Source organism: Salmo salar, chromosome ssa04 (genome assembly GCF_905237065.1).
Source record: "Salmo salar chromosome ssa04, Ssal_v3.1, whole genome shotgun sequence".
Lineage (NCBI taxonomy): Eukaryota > Metazoa > Chordata > Actinopteri > Salmoniformes > Salmonidae > Salmo > Salmo salar.
Window position 1 is genome coordinate 46497039 of NC_059445.1, and position 26937 is coordinate 46523975.

The 26937-nt window shown below is 42.4% G+C and overlaps 2 protein-coding genes across 3 annotated transcripts; both read right to left on the minus strand.

Annotated features, from left to right (window-relative positions):
* Nucleotides 1–748: 748 nt before the first annotated feature.
* LOC106603273 (protein AATF) lies at nt 749–16820 on the minus strand. The gene is made up of 12 exons (XM_014196706.2): nt 16686–16820; nt 15835–16008; nt 13651–14064; nt 13033–13170; nt 11561–11675; nt 11180–11378; nt 10625–10789; nt 9431–9514; nt 4988–5055; nt 4778–4858; nt 3389–3460; nt 749–1071 (listed from the first exon to the last, which is right to left on the minus strand). Exons 1-12 carry the CDS (start codon nt 16768–16770, stop codon nt 1008–1010), a joined length of 1659 nt encoding a protein of 552 aa, XP_014052181.2. The 5' UTR covers nt 16771–16820; the 3' UTR covers nt 749–1007.
* A 3536-nt stretch (nt 16821–20356) lies between these two features.
* LOC106603274 (LIM/homeobox protein Lhx1) lies at nt 20357–26084 on the minus strand. Of its 2 annotated transcripts, none has more exons than XM_014196708.2 (5): nt 25330–26084; nt 23909–24132; nt 23136–23377; nt 22314–22479; nt 20357–21849 (listed from the first exon to the last, which is right to left on the minus strand). In XM_014196708.2, the coding sequence occupies exons 1-5, from the start codon at nt 25497–25499 to the stop codon at nt 21476–21478; spliced, it is 1176 nt and encodes a 391-aa protein (XP_014052183.1). In that variant the 5' UTR covers nt 25500–26084; the 3' UTR covers nt 20357–21475. The 2 variants fall into 2 exon arrangements, with proteins under 2 accessions (XP_014052183.1, XP_014052182.1); XM_014196707.2 differs by having other exon boundaries at nt 23136–23410.
* Between the last annotated feature and the right edge of the window lie 853 nt (nt 26085–26937).

Here is a 26937-nt window from a genome sequence, read left to right on the forward strand (position 1 = left end):
TGAGTTGGCATTTCAAACTCAACTGGAGTCACATTGCATTATTACAAAATGATTGACAATTAAATGGATCATCCTGATTATCACAACACTAATTCTGCCAAATGCAGTGAGGGAAAAAGTAGACTTGGGGAGAGACATTTTTCTGACTACTCCAAAATGATATTCTCTTCTCATGCATCAACCCACAGATAATCAGTGGCACTCTTTTTTTCAAACTTCAACAGTCTTAAAAGAGATGAGACAGATCAAACAAATACTGAGGGATCCATCTCATCCCTTTTGTTTTTTCCCCCCGTCTCACTTTCATATCGTCCCCTTGGCTCCGTCAACTCTATTACCATCCTACCAACAAATATGTAAGACAAATTGAGTTGCATACACCCAATACCCATCACAATTATGGGAGGCCCAATAAGAAAATGAGTCATTCGGTGGTATAATTGGAAATGTTCCTTGCCTGGTCTCTCCGGTCTCCCAGAGGGCTTTGCTCATTTGTGGAGGCACGCTAGGCTGGCTAATTCCAGCACTAATCACTGACAAACTGCAGCATCAGGCCCTTCCTACTCCTACTGGAGCAGAAAGAACAGGATTGTTTGGAGAAAGTTAGAGGAATTGCTTTATGCAGGTTTGGCATGGCTGCTTATTAGGTTGCAAGTGTTATCCCCCATAAGTAAATAAAAAACACAAAACATTTAATCACCAACAAAATCTGCATTTGTTAATTTCCCCTCCAATAAGTCAGCAGGCATAAATCACCTTGGTATTTATTCACAGAAAGAGACATTAAAAAGGGGATAATAGAAACAAGTATGCAAAAATGTAGTTTTTCCTGACAGTATCAAAATGTGTAGAGAAAGCAGTCTCTTCAAGCCTTTTTGAAGCAGAGTCCAAACCAGTCTGGTCCAGTCTGAACTAACCTTGAGACTGATACTGTCCATAACCTTTTAGAGGAGCAGGACTGGACCAGAGGAAGAGGTTTATCTCCTGGGTTCTTTCTGTGTTGTCCGTCACTCCCGCACCGCACTTTCAGCAAACGAGTTCTTCCCGAATAGTGAGCGATACAACTCAGTCCTACACCAAGAAAAATCCAAGTTTAAACATGACTTTTTTTCCAAGAACAATCATGGTAAAAGTACTATCAAACCTGGCTGTCGACAACAGACTGAACAGTTGAATGTGACTAGAGAGGAAATCAGTGGGTGAGAGGGGGAGATAAAAGAAAGGGAGGAGAGGTCTCGATGCATCGGGAGAAGAAATAATTCCACATTCATGCGTCTCAACGACTTGACGGCACTTGAGAGACAATGCCAGTGACCCAGTTGCAGGATTCCAATTAGGGGGGTAATATGCAACAGTCCAGATGAGAGGAGAGACAAAGAGGGGTCTTTATGGAGCCCAGGGCCTTCTGATTACTGCGTGAACACAAGTGCCTGTCACTCTGTCTGGGGCTGGCCTGTCGATGACAAAGAGCAGACAAACACACACAGCCAGGCAGGGTTGGAATCAGAGGCCCCAGCTGCTCTCCATCTCTGAACTGCCTTCCTGGAGACTCATCTCCCCTAACCAGCTCAGTCATTTCAATCAGTCAAATGTTCCAGTCAAAGTGGCTCTACTCAGACAGACAGATAAATACGGCCTAATTTTGAGACGGGGCTGGTTTAGTTTGTGTCCGACTATCTGCACAATTATTTTCTACATCCATAAAACATGTTCAGCGTATACATGCAAATGTACAGCAGGTGAAGCCTATGTGTCTGTGCATTATGAAACAGACACTAGATGGCGGTATGTGATGTCACAAGCAGTGACATGTCTCAGTTAATTGTGTTGAGATTATTAAAAGGAGTCCGATGGCCTGCACTGGTCTAGTCTGAGTGCAGCCAGTCATGTTAAGACTGCTTGTGGGTCCACTTCAAATGGGATAGGACAACAGCCAAAGCTCCCACACTGCACTGCTCTGTTTACTGCAGTGGACAACCATACCGATTAAAATCTATTACAAAACTGTGTCCACTACAGCATAACCAGTCAGTGCAGGTTCCCAGTTCATGTGTAATGTGTTGAGTTAAAGAGGGGCCTTGTGTTGCTCTCAAGGGGCAGCCAGCCTGTATCCAGCCACAGGAGGGACTTAATCCCTGTTTGAAATGCGCCACCAGGGTCAAGGAATACAATACACACTGATCACCACCACGTAATGCATACATTCTCATTCTGCCTGAGCTCAGTAAACATCGGCTGGGGAATACTGAGGAGCACCAGGATGACAGGCTGATATTGGACTGACCGTCTCTGTGTGCGCAATGGACAGAAGACAAGAGACAACAGGGGACCTGAAGTGTGTGTGTTGAAAGTGCAGCCTGCCTAAAAAGTGCATATCCTATATGTCACATGCCGATGCAGAAATGTGCCATGATGAATGTCTCAATACCTTCTAGAGGACTTAAATGTGCATGTCATGTATGCATGCATGTGTGCGCACATGTATGTTGTCCCTTTGTGTGCCAGCCCCCCCCCCCGACATTAACATTCATGGAGCCAGTGGAGCATGGCGGGCTGCGTCCGTAAAGCCAGCACAGCGGTGGAGGAGAGAGGGAGGAGGGGACAGGAGGTATAGAGGTTGGGGGGGGGGGGGCTGTGCCAGGGCATTCATTCCCAAAGGTCAGCCAGTGTGGCTCTCTAGGAAAGGTCAACGGCCAGCCTGATGCAACGGCCATACATCACCATTATTACTGTAGGCCATTGATTGCTATGGAAATGAGGTGGGAGGTACACGCGGCAGGGCTGAGGAAGGGCAGCCCATTGTGCAGTCATTACCCTGTTTAGAATGCCTGTCGTCTCACAGCGAACACAACACACGGCCTCCGCTACTCCACCTGCAGTATATACTGGAAGAGGACAGATAAGAGGGAGAGAGGCAGAGGACGCGCCTAGCCATTTACTGTCCCCTCCGTCTCAGGTGTGCGCTGAGAATCATGTGGAAACTGCGACACTCATTCTATGTCCTTTGTAAACTCACGTATAATAGGACAGTCAGCAGCCTACAAATTACAACTGAAGAACCTGTTCATCTCATTTACAAATCCCACCAACACTCACCGGCCAACTACAGGTGGCAGATAATAGTACAGGGGGAACAATGCAGGTGTGAAAGCAGGCAAGCAAAGCAGGGCACAGGGATTTATGAGAGGGTAGCTGTCCAGGGGACAGTCATTTCAGGTGTGTGAGTCAAATGTATGGCTGTGACAGGAGAATAGAACACTGAGATCTGTGACTAACAGCCCCAAGATAAAGGAGGAGGTGATGGGTTGAAGAACAGGTCAATATTGGCATGCCAGTGGTGAAGAGCGCTGCCTTTACGCCTGTGATGCGTCAACAACGAGATGCTCACCGTGCGCCATCGTTCATGGAGGTGTGGTCGATGGGGGCCATGAAGTTCACCAGCTTACTGTGGACGTGGAACCTAGACAGACACACGCAAGCACACATACACAAACACCATCAGAAATAGAGCACACACACACACATTCAATTATGTAGTGTGTGTAACTGGTTTGTCCATTAATAAATGTGTGTGTGAGTGTTTGAGTCCATTTGTTTGTGCTGTGTGCCTGTGCGTAGAAGATAAACAGAGAGAAAAACAATGGGTACAAAAGGCCCCAAATAAAAGGCTGACCTTTCCACTTGGAATAAATGGAGAAAACAAACGCTGTAATTGCAATTCTTCCACCGGCAAATAGTTTTATATGTATAAATACAAATTATCAATTTGAGTCCTCAAATATTTAATCAGGCCACATGGAAATGTAATTTACATTAATAGAGGGAGACATTTTCTATAAAAAAAATAATTGAAATAACTGAAAGGACTATAGATAAACTGGCATTAAAACCAGCATCGGAGGAAGTGAAATGTATTAGGTATTTTCATAAATTCAGTCATTGGAGCCTCCCTGGACAGAGAAATAAAGAGCTTGTTCTGCAGTGGATGGTAAAAACAGACCCAATACTCCCAACTGGCATAAATGGAACAAAGAAAAACTAAATTATTCTGAGAGTTTGAATGTGGAGAAAAGGAAATATTCTAGTGAACCTGTATTTCTCCGTTCCCTCCACACCTTGTCTCCGTTCCCTCCACACCTTGTCTCCGTTCCCTCCACACCTTGTCTCCGTTCCCTCCACACCTTGTCTCCGTTCCCTCCACACCTTGTCTCCGTTCCCTCCACACCTTGTCTCCGTTCCCTCCACACCTTTTCTCCGTTCCCTCCACACCTTTTCTCCGTTCCCTCCACACCTTTTCTCCGTTCCCTCCACACCTTGTCTCCGTTCCCTCCACACCTTGTCTCCGTTCCCTCCACACCTTGTCTCCGTTCCCTCCACACCTTGTCTCCGTTCCCTCCACACCTTGTCTCCGTTCCCTCCACACCTTGTCTCCGTTCCCTCCACACCTTGTCTCCGTTCCCGCCACACCTTTTCTCCGTTCCCGCCACACCTTTTCTCCGTTCCCGCCACACCTTTTCTCCGTTCCCGCCACACCTTTTCTCCGTTCCCGCCACACCTTTTCTCCGTTCCCTCCACACCTTGTCTCCGTTCCCTCCACACCTTGTCTCCGTTCCCTCCACACCTTGTCTCCGTTCCCTCCACACCTTGTCTCCGTTCCCTCCACACCTTGTCTCCGTTCCCTCCACACCTTGTCTCCGTTCCCTCCACACCTTGTCTCCGTTCCCTCCACACCTTGTCTCCGTTCCCTCCACACCTTTTCTCCGTTCCCTCCACTCACCTGACTTTGCGGCCCTTGCTGGCCTTGGTGTCCACCTTCTTCTTGATCTTACTGCGGAGCTTCTGAATGGCCAGCCATTGTCTGGAAGAATAGGAGAGGAGAGGGCCCCGATCAGAAAAAGCCTAGAGGGGTAACCCCACATCCTAGACCCACACAAACAGATGCATGCACACACACACACACACACACACACACACACACGTCGCTCACCTGCCCATAGCCACCTGGTCGTTGGGGTCTGCAGCACTTGTCTTACGTTCAATAAGCTCTCGCAGAAGCTGAGATGAACAGAGTAAGGGGAGAGGGAAAGAGTGCAAAGGGGGAGACTTAGTTTCGCGTTTCAAAACAGTATTTAGTTTTGTGTGTGTGTAGACATCTTTACCCCACCCCCTGTTCATTCACCAGAGTACAGAGCTCTCCCTCTCTGTCCCAGCAGCAAATCCTTTCACTTAAATCAGAACCTCTTCATCAGTGTCAGCCCAGCAGCCAATCCCAGGACCCGGGCCCAGACCGCCCAGTCTCTGCCAGAATGAAGCACTGCTGAGCATCAGCCTCAGTTAGCAGAGCAACAACATGCCAGGACCCCAGAGCATCATCATCAGTGGACCTCACAGTACAACATCTTAATGAGCTGTGGTGGAGAGGACAGCTCTCATTCATCATACAGTCACACAATCCACACAGTCCCACAGTACAGGCAGTGGTTCCACTACTCATCCATGTTCCTTTGAGTTCCCCCCCAGAGATAGTAACGCCGTGTCATGGCTAACTGGACCATTTTGTTTAAAATCAGCCACCATGCAGCCCTCTCCCTGACCCCCATCAGGAGAGAGAGAATCTTCATTAATGTCCCCAATTAAGCCCCCGGCTCTCCTCTGCTAGTATGGGGCTTGGTTTTTCTGTATGGCCAGCTTCCAGGCCCTGAGCTTCCAGGCCCTGAGCTTCCAGGCCCTGAGCTTCCAGGCCCTGAGCTTCCAGGCCCTGAGACTCCAGGCCCTGAGACAGGGGAACACTCGGTGTACACACTAGTCACAGTGAAAATATATTTACATACAGGATCAGTTAGGATCACCACTATTTTAAGAATGTGAAATGTCAGAATAATAGAGAGAATGATGTATTTCAGCTTTTATTTCTTTCATCACATTCCCAGTGGGTCAGAAGTTTACATACACTCAATTAGTATTTTGTAGCATTGCCTTTAAATTGTTTAACTTAGGTCAAACGTTTTGGGTAGCCTTCCACAAGCTTCCCACAATAAGTTGGGTGAACTTTGGCCCATTCCTCCTGACAGAGCTGGTGTAACTGAGTCAGGTTTGTAGGCCTCCTTGCTCGCACACGCTTTTTCAGTTCTGCCCACAAATTGTCTATGGGATTGAGGTCAGGGCTTAGTGATGGCCACTCCAATACCTTGACTTTGTTGTCCTTAAGCCATTATGCCACAACTTTGGAAGTATGCTTGGGGTCATTGGTCTATTTGGAAGACCCATTTGCAGCCAAGCTTTAACTTCCTGACTGATGTCTTGAGATGTGGCTTCAATATATCCACAAATTTTCCATCCATTTTGTGAAATGCACCTTTTTGCACCAAAGTACGTTCATCTCTAGGAGACAGAACGCGTCTCCTTCCTGAGCGGTATGACGGCTGCGTGGTCCCATGGTTTTAAAACTTGCGTACTATTGTTTGTACAGATGAACGTGGTACCTTCAGGCATTTGGAAATTGCTCCCAAGGATGAACCAGACTTGTGGAGGTCTACAACAAAAAAATTCTGAGGTCTTGGCTGATTTCTTTTGATTTTCCCATGATGTCAAGCAAAGAGGCACTGAGTTTGAAGGTAGGCCTTGAAATACATCCACAGGTACGCCTCCAAGTGACTCAAATTATGTCAATTAGCCTATCAGAAGCTTCTAAAGCCATGACATCATTTTCTGGAATTTTCCATGCTGTTTAAAGGCACAGTCAACTTAGTGTATGTAAACTTTTGACCCACTGAAATTGTGATACAGTGATTTATAAGTGAAAAAACCTGTTTGTAAACAATTGTTGGAAACATTACTTGTGTCATGCACAAAGTAGATGTGCGAACCGACTTTCCAAAACTACAGTTTGTTAAGAAATTTGTGGAGTGGTTGAAAAACGTGTTTTAATGACTCCAACCTAAGTATATGTAAACTTCCAACTTCAACTGTGTACATATACACACACGTCAAAAGTTTTAGAACACCTACTTATTCAACAGTTTTTACTATTTTCTACATTGTAGAATAATAGTGAAGATCAAAACTATGAAATAACACATATGGAATCATGTAGTAACCAAACAAAGTGTTAAACAAATCAAAATATATTTTATATTTCAGATTCTTCAAATAGCCACACTTTGCCTTGACGACAGCTTTGCACACTCTCGGCATTCTCTCAACCACCTTCAAGAGGTAGTCACCTGGAATGCATTTCTTTAGTTTGAGCCAATCAGTTGTGTTTTGACTTGAGGTGGTATACAGAAGACAACCCTATCTGGTAAAAGACCAAGTCCATATTATGGCAAGAACAGCTCAAATAAGCAAAGAGAAATGACAGTCCATCATTACTTTAAGGCATGGTCAGTGAATCTGGAAAGTTTTCATCAAGTGCAGTCGCAAAAACCATCATGCACTATGAAACTGGCTCTCATGAGGACCACCACAGGAAAGGAAGACCCAGAGTTACCTCTGCTGCAGAGGATAAGTTCATTAGAGTTACCAGCCTCAAAAATTGCAGCCCAAATAAATGCTTCACAGAGTTCAAGTAACAGACACATCTCAACATCAACTGTTCAGAGGAGACTGCGTGAATCAGGCCTTCATGGTCGAATTTCTGCAAAGAAATCACTACTAAAGGACACCAATAATAAGAAGAGACTTACTTGGGCCAAGAAACACAAGCAATGGACATTAGACCGGCGGAAATCTGTCCTTTGGTCTGACGAGTCCAAATTTGAGATTTTTGGTTCTAACCACTGTGTCTTTGTGAGACGAAGAGTAGGTGAAAGGATGATCTCTGCATGTGTGGTTCCCACCGTGAAGCATGGAGGAGGAGGTGTGATGGTGTGGGGGTCCTTTGCTGGTGACACTGATTTATTTAGAATTCAAGGCACACTTAACCAGCATGGCTACCACATCATTCTGCAGTGATACGCCATCCCATCTGGTTTGCGCTTAGTGGGACTATGATTTGTTTTTCAACAGGACAATGACCCAACACACCTCCGGGCTGTGGAAGGGCTATTTGACCAATAAGGAGAGTGATGAAGTACCGCATCAGATGACCTGGCCTCCACAATCACCCGACCTCAACCCAATTGAGATGGTTTGGGATGAGTTGGGCCCACAGAGTGAAGGAAAAGCAGCCAACAAGTGCTCAACATGTGGGAACTCCAAGACTGTTTGAAAAGCATTCCATGCCAAGAGTGCGCAAAGCTGTCATCAAGGCAAAGGGTGGCTATTAGAAGAATCTCAAATATATTTTGATTTGTTTAACACTTTCTTGGTTACTACATGATTCCTTACGTGTTATTTCAGTTTTGATGTCTTCACTATTATTCTACAATGTAGAAAATACCAAAAAATTAAGAAAGATCCTTGACTGAGTAGGTGTGTCCCAACTTTTGACTGGTACTGTATAGTTAAGCAATAAGGTACGAGGCGGTGTGGTATATGGCCAATATACTACGGCTAAGGGCTGTTCTTATGCGCAACACAGAGCGCCTGGATACAGCCCTTAGCCGTGGTATATTGGCCATATACCACAAACCTCCGAGGTGCCTTATTGCTATTATAAACTGGTTACCAATGTTATTAGAGCAGTAAAAAGAAATGTTTTGTCATATCTGTGGTATGATCTACCACGGCTGTCAGCCAATCAGCATTCAGGGCTCGAACCACCCAGTTTTTAATACATCTTGTTTCCTCATCCTTGGTCAGGACGTAGGTTAGGAATCTGCATATCTTGCATTTCCTTAGTGAATGTAACTGTTAAAGCTCCATTGGCGCTACATAATGACTCTAATCCAGTGTGAGTGATTGCTCTGTTCACAGATATAGTTAATGACTACGCCTCAGTTGTACTGAGCAGTGTGGAGAGTCCTTATACAGGAGTCAGCATCACACAGACAGACAGACATGCACACACACGCACACAATGGTGATTTATGGCATGCACAAAGTTGCTGACAAAAAAGTTTAGGTAAATGCAAACATCAGTCCAGCTCCGGCCTGCCGTGAGAGGTTAGCCACATCATAATGCAGGTATTACAGGAGCATTACTGGAGCATAGAGGGCTAAGTCCCACCGGGAACGGCTCTGAGCTGCACCTCCGGAGCCTTCAGACTGGGGAGACTGAGCGGACGGGGCGGTGTCCTCTGAAGGACAAAACTACAATAACAAGGGCAGTCCTTGTGCTTCACCCCACACAACGTAGTGCCACCCTATAGCTTGGAGTATCGTGGCAGACTCACAACACCATGTGTAGAGGCGCACTTTACCAATTTCTGATGCTGCGCATCTCCTGCGCAATAGTCTCTGTCCACTTTAATAAGAAAATAAAACGTTTTAGGAATGGTTCAGTCGTTGAGTATAGGAGAATGTTTCATGCAGAAGGGCTGATAATTACCTGGTGATAGAAATCATCATCATCAAAGATCTCCTCGTCCAGGTCTTTCAGATGCGTATTGGCTTTCAGCACCTGCTCTGTCCCCTAAGAGAGAAACAGAGGAGATGAGAGAGCGAAGGGATGAGAGAGAGAGAGAGAGGGAGGGTGAGAGCCAGGGAGGGGGGGGGGGGAGAGAGAAAGCTCTCTGTCATGTAGCGTTGTGCAGGAGGTGAAGCCATAAACTCCAGATGTAACACCCCAGATAAACAGGCTGCTCTCCAGATAAAGTGGCACCTCTGGAGGAGGGAGAGGGATGGCTGAGCCACGCGGGGCCCTAATCTAAAACTGCTGAAACAACCCCTCTCTCTCCCGTAATGTATTAACCAACCTGCAAATGCTCCTTGCTTTGAATCATTTTGGGCCGCGACACTGCCTACATTTCAGGTTAGTATAGTTCAGTTGCTGGCTAGATTCAATTAAGATACAGAGATAAATGTATCCCACTCAGTTAATGCTGTAACAGCTTAATACAATTAGCTGGAAGGAATCTGACTGAGGGGGGTATCATGGTGACAGCCTCCACCAACCAGAGCAGCAACCTGAACTATAGAGGTTCTTGTACAGTTGACCTAAGGGGGATGTGTTCTCGCTAGTATGGATACTAGCAGTCAAAAGGACGACATTTGGCTACATACACTATCTGGCTGCCTTTGCAACATGTTTTTTATTTTACCGGGTAAGTTGACTGAGAACACGTTCTCATTTACAGCAACGACCTGGGGAATAGTTACAGGAGAGAGGTGGGGGATGAATGAGCCAATTGTAAGTTGGGGATGATTAGGTGACCATGATGGTATGAGGGACAGCTTGGAAATGTAGCCAGGACACCAGGGTTAACACCCCTACTCTTACAATAAGTGCCATGGGATCTTTAATGACCTCAGAGAGTCAGGACACCTGTTTAACGTCCCATCTGAAAGACGGCACCCTACACAGGGCAATGTCCCCAATCACTGCCCTGGGGCATTGGGATATTTTTTAGATCAGAGGAAAGAGTGCCTCCAGCTGGCCCTCCAACACCACTTCCAGCAGCATCTGGTCTCCCATCTAGGGACTGACCAGGACCAACCCTGCTTAGCTTCAGAAGCAGGGTGGTATGCTTCTGGCAAATGTTACCCATCCTACATAACCCTCCCTCCTCCCCTCCAGTCTCACCTCTCCCTCTGCAGTGGTGGTCTCAGGTACGGGGGCAGTGGCCTCTAGCTTGCCCAGGACTCTGTACTCGGAGCGTCTGGTCTGGGTGCGTCTCAACAGCCTGTCCTTGTCCATTAGCACCTGTTCCACCTGGATCAGGATGTTTCTGTCAAATGCCCCAAAACCCTGAGAGATGAGAAAGAAGAGTCAGAAACAAAACCGTAACACAGTTACAACATCATTACCCTATGCAGAAAAACGAAGAGCATTAGATTATTCCTAATGCAGTATGTCTAGTGAAAACACCGGAACAATGAAGAAAAGAAATGACAATATGAAGTCTGGTTTTTAATTGGCATGTTAGCCCTTGGTTTATGAGAGCTATGAAATTTGAGTGCTGAAGTGCGCTTAGGGACGGATGGTGCTTTTATGCACAGTGCATGCAGATGGAGAACACACACACTGCAGACTGGTTAGGTGATAAGAGCTAAGCTCTGTGCAGCTGGTGCATGTGGACGTGTGTCCTTGCTTGGTGCAGATGAGTGTGTGTGTGTGGGGGGGGGGGCGGAGGGGGACCTTGCTGCTCTTTCCCATGGTCAGCTGGGTCTTGTCGTGCCATTTTTGCAGCGTGGCATCGCGGTATGGCTGGAAGTCAGCGAAGCGCTTGGCCATGAAGTCTGGGTACTCTGCCATCTCCAGCTTGCGTTTGGGAGGACCTGTCGGTTCCACTGCTTCCTTCATTTCCTCTTCATCCTCACTGTGAATCTCCTCCTCACTATATTACAGATACAGAACAACAAAATAATACTCAACCATCAATTCTAAAGCCCTAAGGAGACTGAATGCAAGGGCATTTCAGAGAAATATTGCATCCTATTCACGTTAATCAGGACAGTGTTTCATGTAGCAGAGCACTTCATGTTCTGTCTGTGGACGTGGAGGAGAGGCAGTGCTGACCTGTGTGCTCCCCAGGTGTTGCCCAGGGAGATGGGCCTGGTGTCTGGGTTCTGATGGAGCAGCTGGTCCTGTAGCTCCAGTAGAGACCTCTGGAGAGCCTTCAGGGCTTTGTGACCTTACAGAACATCAGAGAGAGAACATGCTGACAGGACCTTATAAACTAACAGAGCGATATGGGAACCAAGATGGTAGAGTGAAGCAGACATGATATGAACATAGTGTTGTCTGAGGTAAAGTTTACATTGGTCTTTATGAATTTGGGAAGTATGAGTTAACTGTGAAAGTCAATTCTTCAATATTAGGCCCAAAAATGTGTATAAATACACTGAAGTTATGCCACATTACAATAGAAAATATGCCTCCTAACTTCACTTGTCCAACAAATCGAAAGAAAGTATTGCCCCCAAGCAAGACTGATTAAAATCTTTTGGAGCAGTTCTGCCTCGGCTTTTGTTAGTCCTCATCTTGTCAACATCCACTAAAACAAATTTTCGAGACTTTGCCCTCCAAATCATAGGGCGTAGGAAAAGAAAGGAGGTGGGGAACACTTATGATTCTGTCCTCTTCAACTTTAATCAAAAGTACACTGGCACGCCGGAGCCCCCTCCCTTTCATAATAATGGGCCGCTAAAAATTCAGGAGGCAGGATCCACATCAATCACTCGCCAGATTTGAGTCCAATGCAATAAATATGTAAATGAGGAGAAGCCAGTGTCTCGTAGCTTTGAGATCAGCGCGTGGAGGAGAAGAAGAAGAAAAAAGGAAAAACTGTATTAATTGCCCATGGCCAGCGGAATCCTATTACTGTAGGCATTGATTATAAAATTGTATGAGTGATTTTCATGAGGGAGGTGGACTACCACCATGCCTTGAGCAAAAAATACTAGTAGAAGAATCACGACAAATCGGTCAGGTTTAAACAATAACGAGAGAAAGGAAAACTAGCTTTCACATATGATTCTACTGTGGAAACCAGAAGGATTAAGATATTTCTTACAACAAAAGAGTGGAAATGTTATTTTGTTATGACAATCTTCTGGTAGAAATGTTCTCAGGGACAGCCTAGCCTATTACTAGACAAATAGTTTGAATTATTTTCTATCCACTAATTACTACAACCATAACACTAGCACCAACCTTGTCCATTATGATTAAAAATTCATGTTTCAAATGCCATTGCATTTAAAGTAACTTATTTTACGCACTCATGATCATTGCATATGCAGGCAAGCAATACAAATGTTCTACATTGTGTCTGGGAGATAACATGTCTAGACAAAACATTCAGTGTTATGACCACATCATTTACAGGGTTGTAAACTTTGTTTGTAATGCATGTTATTGTCCTTTGCCATTTAAATTGTATTCAATTTTCCCCTGGAGAACAATAACGTTAAATTCATTTCATATTGCTGATAGCTGTAAAATAAAAATGTAATGTTTAAAATGCAAGCAGAAACAAAAGCACTCACTATTCTTCAACGCTCCAGCAAACTCTGCTCCGCCCCTCTTCTTGAACTCTGGGAAGGTATGTGGTTGTGGCAGCTTATTGGCTGTCAGAAGAACTTTCTGCATTTTAATTCGCCCCTCAAGTAGCTGGTCCCAAAGAGCTGTGGAGATTTAATAAAATAAATGACAAGGTTGTCTACTGAGAAAAGGAGGTGATAAAATGTGCTTAAAGGTATAGTTTACCTTGACTTGTCAGAGTGGTGGTGTTGGATAGTCATAGCCAGCTAGCTAACATAGCATCCCTCTGTTTGAGCCAGGTGTTTGAATAGGCAAAACTAGCTCATGGTGAGAACCATGCGCCTCCTAGGTTTTGTATTGATGTCAATGTACCAAGAGGAGGACGGAAGCTAGCTGTCCTCCGGCTACACCATGGTGCTACCCTACAGAGTGCTGCTGAGGCTACTGTAGAACTTCATTGCAACATAGTGTGTTTTAATTATTTGGTGACGAGAATATATTTAGTATAGTTTTCTCTAAAAATAATAACTTTAATGTTTTACTATTTTTATGAAATTCACTGAGGATGGTCCTCCCCTTCCTCCTCTGAGGAGCCTTCACTGGCCTATATCACAAATACATACCAAGTTGATCTTTCACAGCTTTCCCTTTCTCCACCTCTTCATCCACTTTCTCTTTAGAGAAAGTCATCACAGCTCCCACGTTGTCAGCTTCATTCTCAATCTCCTCCTCTTCACTCTCTCCATCCTCATCACCACTTTCTTCATCATCATCATCATCATCATCTTCTTCGCTCTCTCCAAGATCATCCATTCCCTCTGTTAGCTTATGGAAGTCTGTCACTGAGGGAAGTGTGATGTCAGTCTCCTTCAGCTTAGACACCAAACTTTTCATTTTAGCGATGTCACTCTCAATCTCTTCATCATCATCATCATCTCCATCTTCAGCCTCCAGATCAGCATCGTCATCTTCTTCCTCCTCTTCGTTTTCATCATCATCATCATCATCATCATCCTCGTCCTCGTCCTCATCCTCTCCTAAAAAGACACATTAAATTTGAATGATAACACCAGGATTCAATTTTAGATTTGAAGTAAACTAAGAAAAAAAAATGATGTTCATAAAAATGTAGCAATTCCAACTAATGCAGGCAGATACGGTTGTAGATGGCCTTCCACTCAGCACCTGAACAACAGTACGGATGCCGTGTACACAACATCTTAAATGCTGTAATCAGTTGTCTTCCAGGTTTAAACTGATTGCTGCATGGCCCCGTGTTTGACTTGCAAATCTCTGCCTTAATCAAGGCATTTTGTTTGGATAAACAGGGATTAGCTTGATTAAAAACAAACCTATTCCTCCACTGAATAACCAAAACACAGACCACTAGTAGATGTAGGCCTAAGCAATTATATGGTAATAAAACGTCTACACATGATATGACCATGCACAGCTGAGCATAGAATAGAAATGGACTTGATTCAATTGTAAATAAGGAACCTACATCAATCCATTAAAGCTATGGTCTTCTGTTTGCCAGCAATTTGCCTTGTGGTACTAATATAGGAGACATTACAACATTATAGAGTCCAGTGTGGCATGAGGCACATTTATTTCTATACTGAACAAAAATATAAAAAAGCGCAAGTTGGTCCCATGTTTCATGAGTTGAAATAAAAGATCCCCGAAAATGTACCATACGCACACAAAAAGCGTATCTCTCTCAAATGTTGTGCACAAATTTGTTTACATCCCTGTTAGTGAGGATTTCTCCTTTGCCAAGATAATCCATCCACCTAACAGATATGGCATATCAAGAAGATGATTAAACAGCATGATCATTACACAGGTGCACCATGTGCTGGGGACAATAAAAGGCCACTAACGTGTACAGTTTTTTCACACAACACAATACCACAGATGTTTCAAGTTGAGGGAGCGTGCAATTGGCATGCTGACTACAGGAATGTCCACCAGAGCTGTTGCCAGAGAATTGAATGTTCATTTCTCTACCATAAGCTGCCACCAATGTTGTTTTAGAGAATTTGGCTGTACTTCTAACCGGCCTCACAACCGCAGACCATGTGTAACCACGCCAACCAAGGACCTCCACATCCGGCTTCTTCACCTGCGGGATCGTCTGAGACCAGCCACCCAGACAGCTGTTGAAACTGAGGAGTATCTGTCTGTAATAAAGCACTTTTGTGGGGAAAAACTCATTCTGATTGGCTGGGGCTGGATCCCCAGTGGGTGGGCGTATGCCCTCCCAGACCCGCCACTCATGGCTGCACCCCTGCCCAGTCATGTGAAATCCATAGATTTGGGACTATTGAATTTATTTCAATTGACTGATTTCCTTATATGAACTGTAACTCAGTAAAATCGTTCATTGTCGCAGGTTGAGTTTATATTTTTGATCAGTATCGTTCATTTTGAACCGAATGGTGGCCAGTTACATATTGTAAAAGAGCCCCTTACATAACCACAAGAGGGCAGAATTCTACAAATGACCATTTTCAAATGCCTTCAAATAAATACGCCCTACCTTCCTCCATCCTAAAGGTAATCATGTATCTGATGAATGTTAATAACCTATTGCTTTCACCAAGCCAACTTTGTCAGATCAACAATTGGGCTAATTCCATGGATAGAAGGAAAAAAGGATGCCTTTCAAATACCCAAACCACAGCTCTCGGTCAACTTTCTTGACAGGTTCCTTATTTATTTTCACCCATGGTCAGCTGCATTGATTATCCTACATATATGTTTAACATTATTATAAATTACACATTCCTGTTCCAACTCACCAGACCCTTCGATCTCCTTCAGCAGGTTTTTACGAGATGTTGCCTTGCCCAGGTACCGTTTGTCAGTCTCTTCCAGCAGAGTGATAGCTTTCTTCCGGAGCCCACTCAAGGTAACCACAGCTTCATCATCATCATCACCCTCATCAAACGCCTCTACCACCTTGGCTTTCGTTTCTGAAAGGAATCAAAACAGTCAGATTGAATGACCAAGAGACAAGTGCTCATAGTCTTATCTGATCAATATACAAAGTGGCTGGCAACTTATCAGGGCCAGAATGTTACAGATGGACTAACTCAGACGACTTGTCTTTAAGAGAAAGACAGGATAAAGCACCTCTCCATAATGTCATGTTCATGTTGATGTGTATATTGAACCGCAGCCAGAGTGAGAATACTAATTACAATATCAAGCATAATTACTAGCAATGAATATGAGGTTTAGAGAGAGCTGTAAGAATATTAGCTAGCTAGTAACAGCCAACGTCTCGTGAAAAGGTCAACATAACTAGCTAGCAGCACCAGTAGTTGCTAGCAGGATCAACTATTAGAATGGCGCAGTGCCAGTGGCTCCCGTCCTACATTCATTGTGCTCAGTTTGAAACTTCAACAAACACATGGCTATGTGGACGGTTACCAGTTTACACGGTGGTCATCAGAACAGGTTATGGAGAGGTTTTTGGTAAATTGGTGATTTCAGTGTGTTAGCTTGCTTGCTAACTGTCTAGCTTTGCATGCAGTTGCCACGCGCCTACCTGGCGTGTGTGTAATGACTTTATACATAAAAACGGAAACATTATCTTCAAATCGAAAGCCAAAAGTTCCTGTTAAACATTACAAACAGTGCAATATACCTTCATCGTGATCGTCCTCTGGATCTGTGAACTTGGGCAAAGGATTTAATAAATCCTCGAGCTGTTGTGATATGTGGCCAGCCATCGTTCAATGTACTCGCTCACAACTCACACATGTTACGCCTACGTCATCAAGACGCGACTCACAGATAGAATAGAATAATAGAACTGCTACAGCGCAACTTCAAGCAAGCAGAGGTTGTATTTTAGCCTACGCAATATGGATTACTGAAATCATTAAGATAATTCAGTGTGGATGACTAATATCCGACTTAATTGTAGTTAAACACCATAAACCCTGTAGGTAAAGTATAACATCTACTAAATGGTAAATACATAATCGACTTTCTATATGTCCATGTAGCACTACTTCTATAATTACAGTGCCGCCGCCACAGGGTTGTGACTGCCAATATGTGTTGTCAATTCATACATGTAGGACCTAATTATCATGTTAAAAATGTAAATACTGCATTTGGTGCATTTGAGAAACAAACAAAATAGATATCACAGTTTCTTAATTTACAGTAGCCTTCAACTTATGTAATGCAAGGCATCTCTACAAACCCAGGTGCCGCTTATTGAGTCCTGTATCTTCTCAAACGACCTGATGTCAATTTACCTGGCCCTCTGTGTACTGTGGTCTAATCAGTGAGTGGATTATGTCCCACTGGGCACACTGGTTGAATCAACGTTGTTTCCACATGGAATAGAAGTTGAATTGACGTCTGTTCCCAGTGCACTAGGTCTACTGGGCATTTTATTTAGTTCAAAATATTGTTTTTTATTTCAAGAAAGAAAATACATTGTTGCAACCACATGTTTTACATTATTGGACTATGGTGATATTCTGTACATGAATCCTCGGGCGTTGAAGACGTGGATGTCGATTAAGGCAGCCCCCCGCACCTCTCTGATTCAGAGGGGTTGGGTTAAATACGGACAACACATTTCAGTTGAAGGCATTCAGTTGTACAACTGACTAGGTTTCCCCCTTTCTTACCTGCACACGCTAGACACACTTTACCATGTGTAACCAACAATTGGGCTTGTTGGAAATTGCAGCCGACAGTGCAGGCAGCAGGCAGCTTATCTACAAGTCACCTTGCATCATAAATAACTACTCATTATTAGTTGTAGATCAGTCAGTCAATCACAATTTACCCATGATACTTTACAGTTTTGATGCTCTCGAATACTGCCAATACTTATTACACATCACTATACCTTATATTAGTTAGCAGGATAGCCATCCTTAAAGGGGCAGTGCAGTCAATAACACGATTTCCTGTTTTTTTTAATGATGTTTCCACACTATAAGGTTGAAATAACCCACTAAAATTGAGAAAATTAAGATAATGCCCTTTTTGTGTAAAAGCTGCTCAGATGGGATGGAACTTTTGGCCAACATCATGACGTCACAGTGTTATCTGATTATGATAGACCAATGACTGTTCATCTGGGTAAGAGGGTGGGCTCTAGACTATCCTATCAGCCAATCAGGCCTGTGCATGTACAGTGCATTTGGAATGTATTCAGACCCCTTGTCTTTTTCCACATTTTGTTACGTTACAGCCTAATTCTAAAATGGATTAAAAAAAAAATGTAAACATTGTCAATCTACACACAATACCCCATAACAACAAAGCGAAAACATGTTTTTAGAAATTGTTGAACATTTTAAAATAAAAAACAGAAATACCTTATTTACACAAGTATTCAGACACTTTGCTATAAGACTCGAAATTGAGCTCAGGTAAATCCTGTTTCCATTGATCATCCTTGAGACGTTTTTACAACTTGATTGGAGTCCACCTGTGGTAAATTAAATTGATTGCACATGATTTGGAAAAGCACACACCTGTCTATATAAGGTCCCACAGTTGACAGTGCATGTCAGAGCAAAAACCAAGCCATGAGGTCGAAGGAATTGTCCATAGAGCTCTGAGACAGGATTGTGTTGAGTAAACAGAACTGGGGAAGGGTACCAAAAAAGTTCTGCAGCATTGAAGGTCCGCAGGAACACAGTGGCCTCCATCATTCTTAAATGGAAGAAGTTTGGAACCACCAAGACTCTTCCAAGAGATGGCCGCCCGGCCAAACTGAGCAATCGGGGGAGAAGGTCCTTTGTCAGGGGGTTGACCACGAGCCGATGGTCACTCTGACAGAGCTCCAGAGTTCCTCTGTGGAGATGGGATAATCTTCCAGAAGGACAACCATCTATGCAGCACTCCACCAATCAGGCCTTTATGATAGAGTTGCCAGATAGAAGACACTCCTCAGTAAAAGACACATGACAGTCTGCTTAGAGTGTGCCAAAAGGCACCTACAGGACTCTCAGACCATAAGAAACAAGATTCTCTGGTCTGATGAAACCAAGATTGAACTCTTTGGCCTGAATGCCAACTGTCACGTCTGGAGGAAACCTGGCACCATCCCTACGGTGAAGCATGGTGGTGGCAGCATCATGCTGTGGGGATGTTTTTCAGTGGCAGGGACTGGGAGACTAGTCAGGATCGAGGGGAAGATGAACGGAGCAAAGTGAAGAGAGATCTTTGATGAAAACCTGCTCCAGAGAGCTCAGGACCTCAGACGGGGGCGAAGGTTCACCTTCCAACAGGACAACGACCCTAAGCACACAGCCAAGACAAAACAGGAGTGGCTTCGGGACAAGTCTCTGAATGTCCTTGAGTGGCCCAGCCAGAGCCCAGACTTGAACCCGATCGAACATCTCTGGAGAGACCGGAAAATAGCTGTGCAGCGACACTCCCGATCCAACCTGACAGAGCTTGAGAGGATCTACAGAGAAGAATGGGAGGAACTCCCCAAATACAGGTGTGCCAAGCTTGTAGCGTCATACCCAAGAAGACTCGAGGCTGTAATCGCTGCCAAATGTGCTTCAACAAAGTACTGAGTAAAGGGTCTGAATACTTACGTAAATGTGATATTTAATTTTTTTATTTTGAATATATTTGCAAACATTTCTAAAAACCTGTTTTGATTTGTCATTATGGGGTATTGTGTGTAGATTGATGCATATTTTTTTAAATCCATTTTAGAATAAGACTGTAAGGTAACAACATGTGGAAAAAGTCAAGGGGTCTGAATACTTTCCGAATGTAAATATCTTCACATTTGTTTCCTAATGCCCACACACTCAGACTTAGCATTTCTTGGGCCAAAGGAGGCTCAGGGAAATAAATGATATTAAAAATACATTTTGGAGCTATTTTCATGAAATATACCCATACAATGATGTATTAGACATACAGTGATGATTTAAAAAAAATCTAATGACAGAACTTTAAGCCCTGTACTCACCCTACCAAGTCATTGACATTACCGTCTGAGATCAAAGAACTGTATTTTATATAATGTTTCCAACACAAGAACTGAGTTTGGTAAGAGTGCCTTTAGCTTTGCTTCCCAATCAACCTGAAACCCTTAGCAAAAACACGTACAACTGCTGACCACAGATTGCACATTTTTAAACATGCACTTTTAAGTTATCTTATGCACTTTGCACTGTTTTAACATACATTCTTTGTAATGTTTTATGTTGTGTCTCATGTATATGCTGCTTACTTGGCCAGGCCTCACTTGAAAAAAATACATGTAGATGTTAATGGACTTCTCTAGTTTGAATAAAGGATAAATAAAAAATACAAATCTTGCAGTTTTTTTAACATGTTTTATTATACAGTGAATGGTCTTATATGCACTGTAGATCACATAAGCTTAGGTTTATCAGAACAATAAAATACATCATATGAGAGTTGATATTTCAAGAATATAGCAGCTGCTGGTGGCATATTTGACCATCAATGTTTAATCATTGGGACTTTCATGACCCAAAATAAAGCATTTTGCACAATGGTGGTTCAGTTCAGTGATCTGCATGAAGTCTTTCAACGTTAGACATCCTCATGAAAGAAAGATCTACAATGGAACTCATTTGATTAAAAAATGCTACTACATGTCTTGTAGTATGTTCAGCAATTGATGATACAAAGCACTTACAATATTGTGCTTTTATCCTTATTTGGCAACTGTCTATTTGTGTTTTTACATTTTCTTCAAAGTAAACACAATAATACAAACTAGCACAGTGAGGAACCACGACCATAATATAAATAGAATAAATACAAAAGTTTGGTTTGTTGCTTGAAAGATGTTCTCCATCTGAATCGAGAGGTTTCAAACAATGCTGATATTCAAACCCCTGAAGTACTGTAAATATATACGTAAACAGTTGACTGTTCTATGTCCACCTCAAACCATTGTCCATCGATTTTTTTGAAGGTTGACTTCATCTTAAAATACAAGTTATTTTCTATTAAATAAAGGGTTATACAACTTTTTTAAGTTTTCCTTTTGAAGGCAAACTGTCTAGGATTTGGCAAAACACAGAAATATACAGAGAAACAAAAAAAAAAACTGTATTGAGAAATAAGCACAATTACCAAAGCTATCATAAAAGCTTTTGTTCAAAAATAATTTTGATCTGATATGGAGACCCTAAAAAAACTGAAGATCTGCTGAACGCTCATACAGTATTCACCATTATATGACTGCATTGGAGTCTAGACTGTTACTGTGTGTATCTTTAAATCAAACTGCAACATCAACCCAGCAGTACAGGAACTTGGAGACAGGTAATAAATTAAATGCATATACATTTAATTAACGAATGAATAAATAAATAATATAAACTAAACAAGGATACTTGCTCAGGACTTCATTTGCCTCCTAAGTCAATAGTTAACCTTGGCTTCATAATGTCTTGTGGGCTACCAGACAGTGCCTTCGCTCATCTCTGAGGAGGGGTGTGACAGTTGGTTGCTGTATCCGCTGCCGTTGAGGGACAGTGAGGTGAAGGGTGTGCTGGGGCCACACATCTCACTGGAGATGCTGTGCATTGACCCAGGACCGTTGGGCTCTGGGCTAGGTGAGTCCGCTGGATGGTGAGATATGATGTCATTGAAGCACTGTACCTCACTGGATGGGTGATGCCCAGCTAGGTGATGGTCCATGCCCCCTAAAGGGGTGCCAGCGGGGCCAGAGGAGAAGCCTAGGTCCCCTGGGGTCTGGGCCTGTGATGATGGGGGGCCTTGGGTGTAGTACTCAAAATTTCCTCCAGGCCCATAGTATTCACTCTGATAATCTGCAAAAATATACACCCGAATAATTATGAGAAATGCTTGTGTGGTGAAAATAAAACTATAACAAAATGTATTATACTGGTACAACGCCACGAGAATGTCATTTGAATTACAAAAAAGTAAAACTAATCCATGTTATGTAGTATAGAGTTAATTTGACATAATAGTGACTTGCAGGAGGACAGTATTATAATAACTTAAAACAATGACAACTATTGCCTATAATCGGAAAAAAAAGTATCTTATTTTTAAATGTAACCTAATTCACACAGTATGCCTAAACCTATTGCCCAAAAAATCGATGTAAAATGCATTAGAACACCTCTGAATAATGAATCATATTAGGAGTTAAAATAAAGGATGAATATACATGCCTGTGAATGGCTCTCATAGTCAAAATGATAATCTGATCATCTTTAAACACAAAGTTATTTGGGTGGACCATGGTCAATATACAAGACCTTACCACCGTAGTATGAGAAATGACCGTTGGGGATCAGCTCCCCGGGTTCGAGTCGGTCCACCAGAGTTCTCATTCTCCTTGGACCGCGGAAAAACGCGTGCCTTCTCGCACCCAGCACGCTTAACTGCTTCATGCGCCGCTCTTTAGACCGCCGGTTTTGGAACCATACCTGCACACCACAAATAACACGAAAAGAGATGATTAAAATGAAGTTTATACGCCGGCCAAATATATATATTTTTTGCATCGTAAATGTATGCAGCTAGTCTGATGACATGTTGTGAGATGCCATTTTAATAACCATGACGTGATTAGCCTATATAGGCCTGGTATACCTATGTGGGTCCTTGTCTCACCTGTCACTGGTTAATGATCTTTAACCCTCCGTTTATCTATCGGCTGTTTCGTGAATACCAGGGATTTAACAACTCAAATTACAGGCTACAGGTGAATTGATAGGATAGACTTACAGATGTGTTGTCAACCAATGGCCTATAGGGTTTTCAGTCACAATTTCCACAACATATACTAGTCTAACAATTGTAGCATAATGATACCTAATGAATAGGCTAATTTCAAATTCAGAAAACAGAGGCATTTGCATTGATATGCATATAGATAGATGTCATAAAGCATTAAGGACGTCAGGAGAATGTGTGCATCTGCACCACTTTCGTGGTAACCAGTCTGCATATCTTGCCTTCTGCCATTATTGACGAAGGTGCCATTGTTAAAAATACTTTCTCACAGACGAATACGAATACTGAAAATAGACATCTATCTGATTTGACATGTGATATAAGCTAAAAGGAAATAGACTCTTACCTGGATTACTCTCATGTTGAGCCCTGTCTCCTGCGCCAGCTGTTCTCGGATGTGTCGGGTGGGTTTTGGCGTGGCCGCGAAAGCAGCTTTGAGGACCTCCAGTTGCTTAGCTTTGATGGTGGTTCGCGGCCCACGTCGTTTCCCCCCTACGTTCTGCTCGTCGTTTTCATTGCTGCCCACCTCTTTATCGGATAAATGTCCGATTTCCGAATCTTTACTATCATCCTGTGGGTCTTGGGAATCTGGAGATAGACTTGGGTCACTGCAAGTCGTGACTGTGAGATGAAAGAAAGACGAAATGAAATGATTTGAAATGTATTCGTATGTCTTTATACTCTTTAACAAATAGACAAAAAGAAACGCCAAGAATACAGTATCATTATTAGGATATTATTATTATTAATATGGTTATTGTTAGCATTAGGCAATAGGCATTTTAGTCAACTACTTTTAGTCCTATTATTATTGGTGGTGATGATAACATTAATGAAGAAAACAATAAATTATCTTCCCTATAGGCCTAATAATAGTTTAGGTTTTATATTTTTCATTGTCATCAACAACATTGTTTAGATTGTACTGTTATTAGGCCTATCAGGATGCTGTTGTCGTAATTATTTTCGAACGACATTTTTTAAAATAAATGGAATATACAGCAATAGGAAAAATGAGAAAATCATGATTTACAAGAGGCTTTAGAAATATATAGAAATATAAACACGGGTTTGCGGTTCCTAATTGTGATTTGGTTCAAGTCATGTTATGTTCCATACCTGAGAGGAGGGTTGTGTCCTTTCCGTTGCTGTTGCTTAGATAATCCTCTTTACAAACAAACTTAAATTCATCTACAATGTACATTTCCTCTCCGGTGGATAGCTGTTTGTTACACATCATACACGTGAAACAGTTCAGGTGAAACACTTTGCTCTTTGCCCTTCGAACCAAATCGTTGGGCGAGATCCCCTGGGCGCAACCTCCACACTTTGTGCCAAATCTCCTAAAAGAAAGAAAGCAAAAAATAAATACCATCAGCGACTTAACATTGCAGGGCAGACAGAGTAGCAGCAAAGAGCTACAGAAAATATTCACATCAGATTACCAACTAAATGGCATCATTTACTGTATTTTTATTTTTTTTACTGTATTTTCAGTATTTTTATGCTACAAATCTTCTTGATGAGATTCCAAGTGATTATAATGACATATCAATTTCTTATGCTTTATTTTAAACGTTGATCTGGAAATTACAGGCTACACTGATGTTGGGCCTGCCTACAAGGTAACGAAAGCCAGCCACTATATTCATTGTACGTGGGCCTATTTCACATAGATAACCAGTTATTCAACCACTGTAAATATAAGATCCTAATTTAGTTTTTTGGGCTAAATAAATTGTTAGAAATAAATAAATATATATCTTATATTTAGACCTACGTGTTGTATAACTATGACTACCTAAAACTATTATTCAGAAAAGGCCACATCGTTTATTATTAGGCTATTGAATGGAGATAATTCAAACATTCATAAAAAGAAACCTGTCCATTATTGAAATACATCCTATTTAATGCTTGAAAATAACAAAGCCACACTTAACTCTTCAATTTTGCAATGTGGCCTATTTATGTAAATATATGTGTATTCAAATAGTTAACAAACGCGTGTGGACTGGAGGTCTGTGATTGCAGTGTGGGTTTTTTCAAGCTGATTTATTATTCAAATCCACTTATCACATTTTCAACGGAGTCCCAACAAACAAACGGGTGTGCGCCGACTGATTGAACTGAGGCGGGATACACTTCCGTCAAGAATCCTGGCATAATTCTCATCCCCGCTTGTCTGGCAGCCTTTCCTTGTAAACAAAGGACGATTTCCTTGAATCCGTCACAGAACATGGTGATATATGCTTATAATGTATCAGCTTTTGGTGGATCACCACACATAATCTGGGCATCCTGTCTCTGGTTTGTTAAATGTATGTCGCTCATGAGGATAGATTAAACTATCTCTAAATTGACACTAAGCATGTAACCATGTAGCCAAAAACATAATCTTGCAATAGAATTTAGTAATTATAAAACTTGTATTTTACATCATCTGTTGTTCATTTGCATAGTTCTGCTTAATTGGTACCCATTAAAAGCGAAAGCTATTCCTCACAATATTGAAAGCCATGTGTGCCAGGTGTGCTTACCTAAAAAAGTCGTTTTTGCAGTACAGTCTCCCTTCCCGTGAAAAACATTTTTCTGTCAAATTGCATTTACAGTCACAGCACTGTACGCACTTAATGTGCCATGGTCTGTCCAGAACATTGAGTAGAAACCTGTCCAGAATAGGTCTTTCGCAGCCGGCACAGTGAACCATGTTTGGATAATTCCAGCGATTTCCAGGTTGAACGTCTTCGCTGTTTGTCCCAAATCAAAGCGATGTGTCTCCTTGGGTGCTTTGGTGATTTGGAGAATGACCTGCTCTAATCCACTCCTTCGACAATCCAGAGTATGCAGCTCATCCAGACGAATCTCTTAACAATGAGTTAGCATCATCATATCCCGCGAGCTCAAATATTATTGCGTTCCTCTCGCATGCACAGAACAACCATAGGCTATACAAAACAGTGTCAATAAAAACAAAAACGAACAAATCATTTAACAAAGTGAATACATTTCACAAGCAAGAATGCAAACTTGAGAGGAGCAAGGCCTCCCCGTGTCCATCAAGATGAGCCGAGAGGCTAATATGATTCAGTGAATCTGAACAGGCATCATGCCACTACAATTACGCACGAATACATAACTGCCACACAGCCAATGATTACTGCCAAAGCAGAAAGCTACAACAAATATGATCAAATCTGTTCAATTTCTTGTAAATTCTGTAATATTCCTTCGATTCTTCGAGTATAATGCACTCTTTAGTCCAAGCTTCAGTAATATGCGTGCCTCTGAAAGCGCAAGAACTAGCCTTTATCCGAGCCTCCTGACGTCATGTTGAAACAACACCTATCAGCAGCTTGCTATTGGAGTGGCAATTACCGTGCCCTCTAAACTCTGCCGTACGGACCCACTAATAGGGAACAGAGGACTATTGCCCCATATCTTTGAAACGGTCGTATTACGGTCGTTTTATTTTAGAAAAGCAATTTTCCCTCGATAAAGCAGGCATATAGCCTATTCCAGGTCGAAGCGCAGCTAGGGTCTCCGGATAGGATACATTTAATAAGGTACAGTAGTATTTCATGAAAACAACCGCTTTTCTTGTAGCTTAAAGTCCTTTTGGCAGAGGAAACGAAGTTCGTTTTCGCCTAACATTATTTGTAAATATCACTTAGAAGTCTACCATTATGGATAGGCCTATATAGTTTGTTTTCACGTCTTTAGAGAGGAGAGAAAGTGAATAACGCGGACGCACTAAAGTTCACAGATCGATTAATCAAACGGATATGTATATCTGACACAGACATATTTAGATTGTTCAATTAGAAACATACGAATAAACACCCGAAATATGTGACAGACTTCTCACTTGTCTTTGAAAGGAAACCAACCCACTTCTAATGTGGCAAAAGGACAAGGCAAATTGACAGAGGTAGACTACTTTGTGTTGTCAGACTGGGCTGATAATTACATTTTATCATTACTAAAGTGGGCTATTAAACCCCACATTAAGAATTAGTTTGTATTACACTAAAAACTCACCAAAAGTTTTTTTTTAAATGAATTGTCTTCATTTATGTTTCATTAAATGGCTCTTAAATTCAAACACTATCTGAATATTTTTCATAGAATAAACCAGTTTCAACCTC